At 35.2% G+C, this 12,226-nt stretch overlaps 1 protein-coding gene across 1 annotated transcript; it reads left to right on the forward strand.

Moving 5' to 3' along the window:
- The first annotated feature begins 9,113 nt into the window (after positions 1-9,113).
- Positions 9,114-10,040, forward strand: LOC114693893 (olfactory receptor 140-like). Its single transcript, XM_028870441.1, has one exon. It carries the CDS (start codon positions 9,114-9,116, stop codon positions 10,038-10,040), a length of 927 nt encoding a protein of 308 aa, XP_028726274.1.
- Positions 10,041-12,226: the final 2,186 nt, after the last annotated feature.

Here is a 12,226-nt window from a genome sequence, read left to right on the forward strand (position 1 = left end):
CTAGAAGCATTAATATTATTAAATTCTACGTACATGCATCTATTATAAATTATTTTTTTAAATTAATCACAATAAAAATTCAATACAACTAGTTAAATAAAAATTATACTAGCATATTAAACAATATTTGTACTTTGTGACAATTATTTAGTGAAATCAGGGTCAATCAAGCACAAGGACTGTGATACCATTATGCTCCATGCTGGTACCTCAGTAACTACTTAAACACTGAAAATGATTAGAGTGCACATTGTGAATATGATGGTCTAGTATAAAATTCTTGACCTAGGTTGTACCCAGTGGGATGATATGAAGTTTCTTCGCATGACAAAGACAGTAATGCAATTCCAATTTATAAATTATTTCTGGACCTTTCCATTTAATGCTTTAATGATTCTATTTAATATTGACCCCGTGACTATGGCCAAATGGAGATTACTGTACCATAAATTCTTTCCTAAGTGCTTCTTATGACCTATGTTATGATTATACCTATTTTATAGATTAAATAAACTGTAGTTCAGACAAGCGAAATAACCGGACCAAGATAGTGAGAGCTACTAGTTACATTCACACTCTTTCAGATTTAAAGTAGATTCTCTTCAACCTTTCAAATGGTGTAAAATGCAATTTTGGGGTCAGAAAATTCTCATGCTGTATATAGTTCTATTTTCTAGCTTGAGAGTTGCATCTTGTACCTTTATACATGGAGTATTAATTCTCAAACTACTATCTGTGAGCATTTGTGGTAGAAAGAAATCCAATTTGGAAGAAAGATACTTGACAAAATTTCTTCTCTTGCCTTTTGTTTGTTCTATCTAACTTGCTTTATTTGAGTTTCTTTTAGCATTGGATTTAAGTTGTTTTTCTAAAATTGATCATATTTAGTTCTATATAAGTGATTTAAGTCTCAGCCTATGGTATTATTGCCAAATAAAATCATTAAATCTGATAATTATTTAAAAGGGAAAAGGTACACCAGCCTTGAACCCAAATATCCCTTACTCCACAACCTATGGTTTTTTTTCTTAGATGATATTCCTTATCATTAGTTTTAAATTGTGGCTTAATGTATAAAATACATTTTAATTATGATATAAACAGTGTCACTTATTGAATTAAAATCATCAGTTGCAATTAAATGCAGCTGTTTTAAAAAGTGCACGAATCTACATTAGACAATTTTACATTTAAAGAGTAAGTTTTATGTTCAATTCACTGAATGTGGAATTCTCTCCAAACCTTTCTTTTGGGACTGTAGAGGTGGCCCAGTTGTTAAGAGTACTTGTTGCTGCAGTAGAAGAACTAGGTTCACTTTCAGCACCCACATGGCAGCTTACAACCATATTTAACTCCAGTTCTAGGGGATCCACAACTCTCTTCTTGTCTCTATGGATACTGCACACAATGGTCCACTTATGTCATTCAGGCAAAACACACACACACATAAATTAAATAATTCTTAACAAACAAATACTTCTTTAGGTTGTGGGTTATAATTTCCATCAACAGAATACAGGAATATTTATTCTATGGTTGACCAAAAATGCTTTATACCTAAACAATGTACCTTGCTTATAAGATTCTGTTCTGATTAACTATTGGAACTTTATAAAAAAAAGTAGTCTTTGTGCACAGTTCAAATGTGTATTCATAACTGTCTTTACTGCCAATGTTTACCTGATCTAGTTTTTGTCCTTTGGCTGGAATCAGTAGATTCTGTGCTGTATCAATACTTAGAAAGCATCACGAATATAGAGGTACTACATAGAATAAGAACAAAGGCATCGTATTGGAGATACTTGGGTTTATTTATCATTCTGCAACTATCTCTTATCCATTTACTTCCTTTAGTTGATCCTATCCCTGTAACCTATTTATTCAGATTACTTGGAAGGTGAACACATTCTGTGACTCTGTCTGTGATAACATACTCATTTATTTATTAAGTTTTTACACAATATATTTTGATGTTTTTTCCCACTTGTAACTCCTCCTAGAACCTACCAACTGCCCTATGCCTCATATTTCATGTTTATTTCCTTTCTTTGAAAGTCCCAAAGATAAGAATTATAAAACCAAAGCAACAACAATAGCAACACATATACACAAACAAAATAAAACAAAAATCTTGGAGTCTGTTTTGTATTGGTCAGCTTCCTGAGTTTGGGGCTTGCCCTGGAGTGTGTTTGATATACCCAGTGTCACTTCATTGGAAAAAAAATGATTTTTATGCTAGCAGATATCAATTGAAAATGGCTTCTTTATATGAATGGGATTTAGCAGTGTTCAGTACGTATGTGTTCTAATTCATGAAGTGGGCCTTAAATTCAATTTTAAACAAGTGATTGGTTACTTCCATAACATGTATGCCTCTATTGTACCAGTGTAGGCTGACTGGATGCTATTGTAGGTAGCAAGGTTTTAGCAAGGTGAGACTGATTATTACCTTTCTCTTCTGGTAATATGTATGGTACCTTTGAGCACCATGAAAGCTATGATTCTTCACAGAAACTGAAGAATGAAATGTTTTTCATCAATTTGTTTAGTTCCATGTAAAAGACTGAGAATAGATTTCTATCCCACTGCAGAAGGTCCTGATGGATACCCTGAATCAATATATTAATTTCTTTAAATATCATACATGTTCCCATATCTGCTGAAAGCAGGAAGCTTGGATTGTTTTCTAGAGATTATATGCAACAATTAAATTTGTGTCTATAAAGCTTTCTCATTTTTAACAACTTTATACAAACCCTCAATATTAATGAGGTGTTTTTTGTTTGTTTGTTTGTTTTTTTTGCCTGGGAAATGCTCCTCTGCTGACTGAAGGGCATGAAACTATACATAAGAACATTCTGGCAGGCAAATCAATTATTATAGTAGTTTACAAATTTGTCAAATATCATGCTAATACCTCAACTAACTTCCTTTTGAATTTTCTGATACTACATTTTCTTTTTATAAAATTCTTGTGATTTCCTCAGTGTATACAATGTACAATGATTACATTTCCCTCTAATTTCTCCAGATCCTCCTCAATATGACCCACTCTGAATACCAACTGTGTCTTGATCTGTGTTTAATTTTTTCTATAATTTTGGTTTACTCTTTCAGTTTGAAGTATATATATATTTGTATCTTCGTTATCTTCGATGGTTTTTTCTTTCCTTTCTTTTCTTTTTTCAAACCGACTCCTTGATTGTTGCTCTAGAACAAGACAATTTTCCTTGGAGCTCTAATATTTTCTTTTTTAAAATTTTTTTTTATGAGTTATCACTTATTTGGCCATTATAATCTCAGGCAGCTCAGGCATTCTTTCGACCATTGCTACTGCCGGTTGTAGTGGCACATGCCAGTAGGATTTGCTGAAGGAGGCAGAGGCAGAAGGATCTCTAATTCTTGTTATATTGGGGAACATACTATAAAACAGTAATGTTTATAATCTCTCCATCCATCCCTGCAGCTATGTAAATACAGAGTTTGTGAACAATGAGCCATCACGAATTGATATTAATATTTCATTTGATTGCCAGTGACCATCAAAAACACACCTGCTCAATCTCCAGTTTGACTCTTTTTCATCCCAGGACTGCAAGTCAAATTTAAGACATGTTTACAGATGATACTCAGTAAGATACACATTCATTTAAGTTCTTTAGGTAATTTCAAAGCTTCACTCATACTTGTTTGCGCTATCTCAAAGACTCTGATGAGACTAAATTATTCATAACTAATCAAATTAAATTTAGTCATGCCATCTCAGTTTTATTATTTCCTTTCTTTACCTTGCCGTATATTATTCGTATTGACTAAATTTTCTCAAGAAAATAACACTTCTTTTGTTTTTCATTTTTGAAGACCTATTTGAACACAGCTGTGTACGTGTGATTGTATGTAGGAATATGCCACGTTGTACTCACTTAAAAGTAGATATTAGCTGTAAAGTAAAAGATAATCATGCTATGATCCATAGACCCAGAGAGGCTAAGTAACAAGGAGGGCTTAAGGCTGCCAAGGATCTCCATGAGAAGGGGAAATAGGATAGATTTGGTGTGTAGACTGTGGACAAGAGGATTTGGGAACGGGATGGATCAAGTGGGTGGGGGATTAAATACTTGGCGAAAAGACTGCAATTGTGGGGGCTTCTAGGGGGCGAAGTAGAAATCTAGTTCAAGGGAAACTACACAGAATCTATGAGAGTAATCCTAGCAAGGATTTCTGGTTATGGGGGACAAATAACCTGAACCTGCCAACTTCTATAACCTCAATGGGAGGGATTGGGATACCAATCCAGCCACAAAACCTTCTATCTACAGCTTGTTTTGCCCTCAGACTATTTTGAGACCAACAGGAGCCTAGCCAAGTTGTCATCAAAGAGACCAAAAAGACTTCATCCAGCAACTGATCAGAGCAGATGCAGAATTCCAACTTAGGCAAAAGCTCAGAGAGTCCTGTAGAGGAGGGGGAGGAAAGATCAGAAGGATCAGGGACACCAGGAGAACATGGCTCACAGAATCAATTGACTGGGACTCATAGGGGCTTGCAGAAAGCAGGGAGCCTGCTTGTAGGGGTCATAACTAGGTCCTCTGCACCTATGCTATGGTTGAGTATTCCTAACAGTGGGGGCAGGGACAGTTGAGGACTCTTTTGCCTGCTTATGGGAACCTTTTCTTCCTATTGGCTTGCCTCCACCAGCCTTCATGTGATAGTATGTGCCTGTTCTTTTAGTAGCATATTATGCCATGTTTGATTGACATACCTGGGAGGCCTAATCTTTTCTGAGAGGAGATGGGAGGTTGGGATTTGAGAGAGAAGGGAAGGGTGTGATAGAGACTGGGGGAGGGGAAAAAGAAATTGTGGTTGGGATATAGTATATGAGAGAAGAATAAAAATAATAATTTCAAATATTGTTATATGTTTCTTTTAGTAGATAATTCCAGTAAACCTACCAATGACAGCATAAATGTACCATGACGTATTTGCTACAAATGACAAACATCTGAGAATAAGTGCATAGGCTCAGGATTCAGGAAGTTTGGCCTTTATTTTGCCTTGGCAGATGATGTTCTCAAACCTGATTCAGTTTTCTATGTTATAATATGGTAATACCAATGCCTTCTTTTGTTCTGCAGATTTAATATAAATGGATAAATGAATTTTATAACTCTGAATATAATTCAAGCATCTGACAATTTTCATTATGATCACGATAATATAATTCAATAATTAGTATCAGAAATGACTGCTTTGAAGCACTGTAAATTGTATCTGTTGTGATTTATGCTGTTATAGTAACAGGTCATAACTAAAACTCATTATGTTTGAAAATGTTTCAATATAACAATGAAGTATGGGTTGATAAAATATTATAATGCAAAATTCTAAATCATAGAGTTACCTACTTAAGTGTTTAATTTAAATACTTAATTTTCAGACTCCTCACAAATATTCTTAGTTCATTTATCATCAAATATTGAAAATTATCAGTAGACTGTTTTGATTTCTCTTGGCATAGTGATTTGTCTTCAGCAGGACTTAATAAAAAGTTAATTAAAAGCAAATGCTGTAGAAGTCAGTTCTCTATATTCAGTGAAATAATTGTTTTTAGCAAAGTTTACTAATGGCAGTGGAATGCTCCTGAGGTCTAATTAGTCAGGACTAAAGAAATTCAGAGTTTGACTGCTAACAGGGCACATTGGCAATGCTTGATAAGCTCCAGAGAAAGGCATTATGCAAAAGAGCCATTTATAATCAACAACAATTTAGCATGACTGAGCTAGTTTACATCTTTAAATTTACAGCTTTATGTCTTGAGGAACTAACAGCTACCTGGGACCCAGGACATTGATCTTGTCAGATGAGCTGATAGGTGAGAGTTGTGTATTTTGTAAAGGCAATGTAATTATAGACCCCAAGGAGCATATGGAACTTAAACATCGTATGATCCCCACTACCCCAGACATTCTAGGCTTGTTCTCAGCATGCCAAGCACTATGGATAACTCTGCTAATTCCACTCTCATAGAAGTAAAAGTAGTCTGGAGTCTTTCCCTTATATTTAAATATATTTAAATTAGTAAATATCATACTATATATTAATTAATATTAATTTTCATCCTAAATTTCCCTAATTAATATGACAATACAAGACTTTTCCTATGGTGTTTTAAAAAATTAAAAAGAAATCTTTTATTGTTTCTTTGGAAATATTCTCATATAACAAATGCTGGTCTAGAACTTGCTCTAGGGTAGAGAGTGGGTTTGAGCTCCCAATGTTTCTGCTTTCATCTCCCAAGTGCTGGGTTTGTAGGTGTGTAAAACCCTGCCAGGATAAAACACCTACCTCACTGAGAGTTACATAGCTTTCCAGGTGATCAATATTTTACATACACATTTCTCCAATGTCTAATAGTTCTTATGATTTCTAACTGATCTCAGGCCTTGAGAATTGCATATATAATTTTCTACAGAATGTTTATCTTTTTGTTTTGTTTTGTTTGTTTGTTTGTTTTTATGAGACAAGGTTTCACTGTGTAGTCCCAGCTGTCCTGGAACTCACTCTGTAGAACAGGCTGGCTTCAACTCACAGAGATCCACCTGCCTCTGCCTCCTGAGTACTGGGATGAAAGGCATGTGCCACCACCCCCTGGCTGCAAGTTTGCCTTTTAAAAATATTTATTTTAAGGTTTATTCCTAGAGTTAGTATTGATTAGTCAGTAGAATAAAGTTGAAACAATTTCTATTTTTCAAGTCAGGGTTTTCAGTCTTCCTGATGCTATGTACCTTCAATAAAGTTCTTCAAGTTGTGGTAACCCCTAAACATAAAATTATTGCATTGCTACTTCATAACTGTAATTTTGCTACTTTTATGAAGCATAATGTAAATAACTGATACAAGATTTCTGATATGTGACCCCCAAAGGGGTTGTGGCTCACATGCTAAGAATCGCTGTTCTAAGTTGATACACTGTACCACCTTGGACATGTATCCTGTTCTCTCTCCAGACATGTTGACTTAGAGTAAGAAGTGTAATGATGCTCCAGCATGTCTTTTTCTCAAATGTATGAAAATTTCATCTTGAATAATAAAAGCTAAAGTACATTATCTACTTAGCATAGAAAATATAAAATGCATTTTTATAGATATGCTTTCTTTTCATTTTTGGGGGAAATATATGTCTACAAATCAGAATGTATTCACATGTTCTACAATTAATTTTACATTCTCATCCAAAAATGATGTATAATGAATGATATGAGTGACTGGTAAAGAAATGAGAATATGAAAATTAAAATACATAGAAACAGGGGTGATAAATTTTTTCCTAGACAGATGAACTGTGATGACAAAATGTCAGGAAAGGGACCACTGCAAGTTATCAACATAGACATTTTTATAGTTTCCATGTAGGCAAACCTGTATATGCATATGTATATATATGGGTCTAACAAATATTTACTGAGTAACTACCTAATAGATACTTGTTTATAGCAATTATTATATGTGTGTGCCTAAACATGTTATTTTATCTTACATAGCAGTCAGTTTCTGTTTTTTTTTTAAACTTCTATTTTCAAACTTTCAAAATAAGTGTTTCTTATCTTTAGTAAGTCTTTATGCATTTAAAAACCTAAATAAAGTTGTTTTCTCAGTCTATTGAAACTGTAAATTTATTAAAGATGGTTATTCTAAATCAGTTACCCAGCACAAATTGTGTGTGTGTGTGTGTGTGTGTGTGTGTGTATGTATGTATGTAGTCATTATATAGATTAAACAAATTGTATTTAGTTGCCTAGGAACACACACACACACACACACACACACACACACACACACACACATATATATATATATATACACATACACATTCATATATGTGCTTGTGTATGTGTGTGTATAACATTTAAAGAAAAGAGGCCATGAAAAAGAAATGTATGGGGGGGCATAATTTGAAGAATAAATAACACTAGTGGCCAACATTTAACTGTCTGGAAAGTGAATAAAACATTTATTCTTAAAGTTAATTAGCATTATAATATCAAAAATATTAAATTCACTTTGCCTTTAAAAGATCCATCATATTTCTCATAGAGTTTGCAGCATGGATACCTGACTGGGTGTTTGAAGGTGATTGGACTCTCTGACCCATGGACTAGGAAGCATCTGAATTCTTACAGGATGAGATTCATCATTATTTACCCATCTCATAATATGTGGTAGCCCCTGAAGATGTTATGCCAGATACTATACTAACATGCTGAGGAAATAGATGTGTATAGCATATATGTTGTGGTAGATGCCATGGAGTAAATCTCTTCTTCAATTTGTACATCTTGCTAAAAGCCCTGCTTACCAGAGATATGCTTTGATCATGTTCATTAAAAATATTAACCTTTCTTTATTGTTTAAAATGTTATATGTGTTTATGATGTAATATGGTAACCCCACTAAGTCAATCTTAGTTTAAATGTGGCTACATGTTAATAACAACAACAAAAACGAATGATTCTTCTTCCTTCAGCTACAATGCCAGTAGTTCCCCTGTAGGGGTTGGGAAACTCCTTCCTGTATGGCAGAAGTTTGGCTGGTTGCATTTATGCAGGTAACCATGGCTGGGGTGAGTTAGTGAGTGTGGTAGTCATTAAGCCATGCCTTTCATTCACTGTCACATCTGTGTGCTCAAATGTAAATTCAGAAGGCAAGACTATTCTTTACGCAGTGAGCACTTTGTTGCATCTTGTCATGTGAAAGTACACAGACTCAGGGGAGAGCCCAGACATACAAAGCATGAGAGTGAGTCAGAAACATCATGTAGACTTTGGAAATAGGGGAATCCAAATTTCATATATATAGATCAGCATTTTTTCTGTAAATTAAATGGTTACTACTGCATTATAGCTGTATTGTAGCTGATAGTATATGAAGAGAGCATGATAAGGAGATAAAAAAGAATAGAAGCCGCTACTGGGTTAGAACACAAAGATGTGCACCACAGTTATAGAAAGCACCATCGCTGTGGTATGAACATCAGATGGCAATGCATTCATATTAATGAGCTACCTTTTTGTTTTTGTAGGGAGTTCAGGTCTTGGGAAGGTGCTATTTCTTGAATGGAGCTCCACAGGCCTCCCACTAACGTGACTGAATTTGTTCTCTTGGGTCTCACACAGAATCCACGCTTGCAGAAAATACTGTTCGTTGTCTTTTTGTTTGTGTTCCTATTTACCGTGCTGGCTAACCTGCTCATTGTCATCACCATTTCCATCAGCCCCACACTTTCAGCTCCCATGTACTTCTTTCTCACTTACTTGTCCTTCATAGATGCCTTCTACACCTCTGTCACCACCCCCAAAATGATAATTGACCTGCTGTACCAGAGGAGAACGATATCGTTGGGTGGCTGTCTGACTCAGCTCTTTGTGGAGCACTTTCTGGGGGGATCAGAGATTATCCTCCTCATTGTTATGGCCTATGACCGCTATGTGGCCATATGCAAACCTCTGCACTACATGACCATCATGCGACAAGGACTCTGCAGACTCCTGGTGGTGGTAGCCTGGGTTGGAGGGATCCTGCATGCCACCATGCAAATATTTTTTATGATCAATCTGCCCTTCTGTGGCCCCAATATCATCGATCACTTCATGTGTGATCTCTTCCCATTGTTGAAACTTGCTTGCAGAGACACGCACAGGCTGGGCTTGATAGTGGCTGCCAACAGTGGGGCCATGTGCTTGCTCATATTTACCATGCTCCTCGTCTCATACATAGTTATCCTGCAATCCTTGAAATCTCATAGTTCTGAAGGGAGACGCAAAGCTCTATCCACGTGTGGCTCTCACTTCACTGTGGTTGTTCTCTTCTTTGTGCCTTGCATATTTACTTACATGCGCCCTGTGACCACCTACCCTGTGGACAAGCTGGTGACTGTGTTCTTTGCAATCCTCACTCCCATGTTAAATCCTATCATTTATACAGCGAGAAACACAGAGGTGAAGAATGCCATGAAGAGTTTGTTGAAGAGGAGAATAACTTAGTCTGTTCCAAATGACAAGAAAGTGGCAATGCATATAAACAACTAGGATTTTGTTTGTGGTGAACTGTAAAAGAGGATTAGCAAATTTTATAGATTGTTAACAAATAGTGAAAACAAAACTTCCCACAACAGAATTTTGGGCACTTAATAGTGGCTAGGCACTTCTATGTGCCTTTAATAGCTTTAAGTGTGTGTCTTGTTTTCAAAGCTCAAATATTAATGATCATAGGTTCTGGATTTCCAGTAGCACTAAATACACAGTTTTAATGATTTTAGAGTATGTTTTTCTCTAGAGACTTACCATTATGTATTTAATTTCTTGATACATTTGTTACATGTGTGACACTGGCTTTTCAGCAGAACTTTAAATAATTTTGCATAGACTGTGTTAATACAAAAGACAGAGATAAATGGAAATAAGACATTTGAGGAACAGAATAAAACTTGTTGACTTTTTTCCCCTTCACTTGTATCTGGTATTACTTATATAAAAATAATAAAATGTAGTAAAAGCAAGTATACAAAAGGAAGAAAAAAATTTCTAATCTGTCTCTGCCCCACTCTGTCAGGATAAAACATAAGATAGAAATTTTGAAATTACTCTGAATTTGTTCTTTTTTTTCTCAAGTATCCTCACGGTTAAATTTTTTCTAGGATATAAAGGATAGATCCTTTTCCCCCTTTTCAGTACTGGAGTAGACATTTGTAGCAGCACGAGCAAATATTCATTCATTTTATCACACTGAAATGTACAAAATAATTTTCCCATGCTATTACTCTGTATGTATGATTCACATATTTACATTAAATACATTATCATCTATCAGACACATTCACTTAGGTAGATGACCAGGATCTAAGCTGATCATTTTAAAGACATTGCATCCATTTTACAAAGAAGATAACTGAAGCTGAGAAGGTCACTAATGCTATCCTCAAATCACAGATCAAGTCAGCTGCAGGATTCAAAGTTGGTTTCTTTCAGTCCTCCATTTGTAAATGAAAGCACAATAATCCGTGGTATGTTTATACATAAAGATAAGGAATTGGTGCGTATTCTTAGTGATTCCCTTGGCCCTTGGAGGAGGATGTCATTTTTAAAAAAAAAAAACTCTCCTGTCACTTGTAGCACTGTAAAGCAGCAGAACTCCTTTGTGCCCATGGGTATCATCAAGTTGTTCCATATTACTACAAAACACCTTTCTGAATTCAAGATTCTTTCCCTGTAGCATCTCCATTCATGCTTTCCACAAATCTCCTCTTTCTCAATTTTTCTGTTCAGTGAGATATGTCTTCTATAATTTGAATGTACAATGATGCTGGATCTTGAACACTTGTTTTTGGAGTGTGACTGTCTAGTCTACACCTTAATGTGTGAGCATACTAAATTCAGTGGAAAAATAACATTTTCCCACAAAGATCAAGCCTGGGAGATGACACAGTCAGCACTTAGTGTACTAAAATGCAATATTCTGGTGAGAATTAAACACATCAACAGACTCTAAACTAAGCCTCTGTGGTTTGCTTTGTCCTATAATTAGCTAGGAATCATGAAAAGCCAAGAATAAGGAGCAGTATTGAGAAAACTATCTTCTACTCTCAGACAGAGGGATGATTTCAAGTAAAACACAAGGCCAATGAATGTGTCCTAAGAGATATACCAACTTCTTAGTGGATGAGTGTGGAGATTAATCAGGACATTTAAAAACACAGTTAGAAAGTAAAAACAACTGAAGAGATGCAAACAAGACAGACAAGCTTGGTGGGTGACCTTTTGCTCCTTGTAAATAGTTTTAAGTAATATTATGGTATTTCTTATAGATCAAGTACATAACAAAGGCTGCTGCCATATGATTATATCTTGTGAAGAAAGAGCAGCCAAGTCCAGGGAACAGTATGGGGCAAAAAGATTGTAAGATTTGGGATATGAAAGTGAATAATATTATTTATATAGAGGGGGTTGTTAATAACAGGGTTGCCAGGGGTAGTAGGGGTAATAACAGAAGGCAATGGCATAAATATGATCACAATACATTGTATGTATGTATAAAATTGTCAAAAATAAAATAACCTAAAAGGAAATGTGGTATGGTGTTTTTTCTGAAATTCATAAGAGGAATAATATTGGCATTTTATGTGTATTTCAATAATAATCTTACAAGGTAAGAATATCAGTGAACAGGATTA

This window comes from Peromyscus leucopus, chromosome 4 (genome assembly GCF_004664715.2).
Source record: "Peromyscus leucopus breed LL Stock chromosome 4, UCI_PerLeu_2.1, whole genome shotgun sequence".
NCBI lineage: Eukaryota > Metazoa > Chordata > Mammalia > Rodentia > Cricetidae > Peromyscus > Peromyscus leucopus.

Coding starts and splice junctions, on each gene's coding strand:
- LOC114693893 (XM_028870441.1), top strand. CDS start 9,114: ATGGAGCTCCACAGGCCTCCCACTAACGTGACTGAATTTGTTCTCTTG.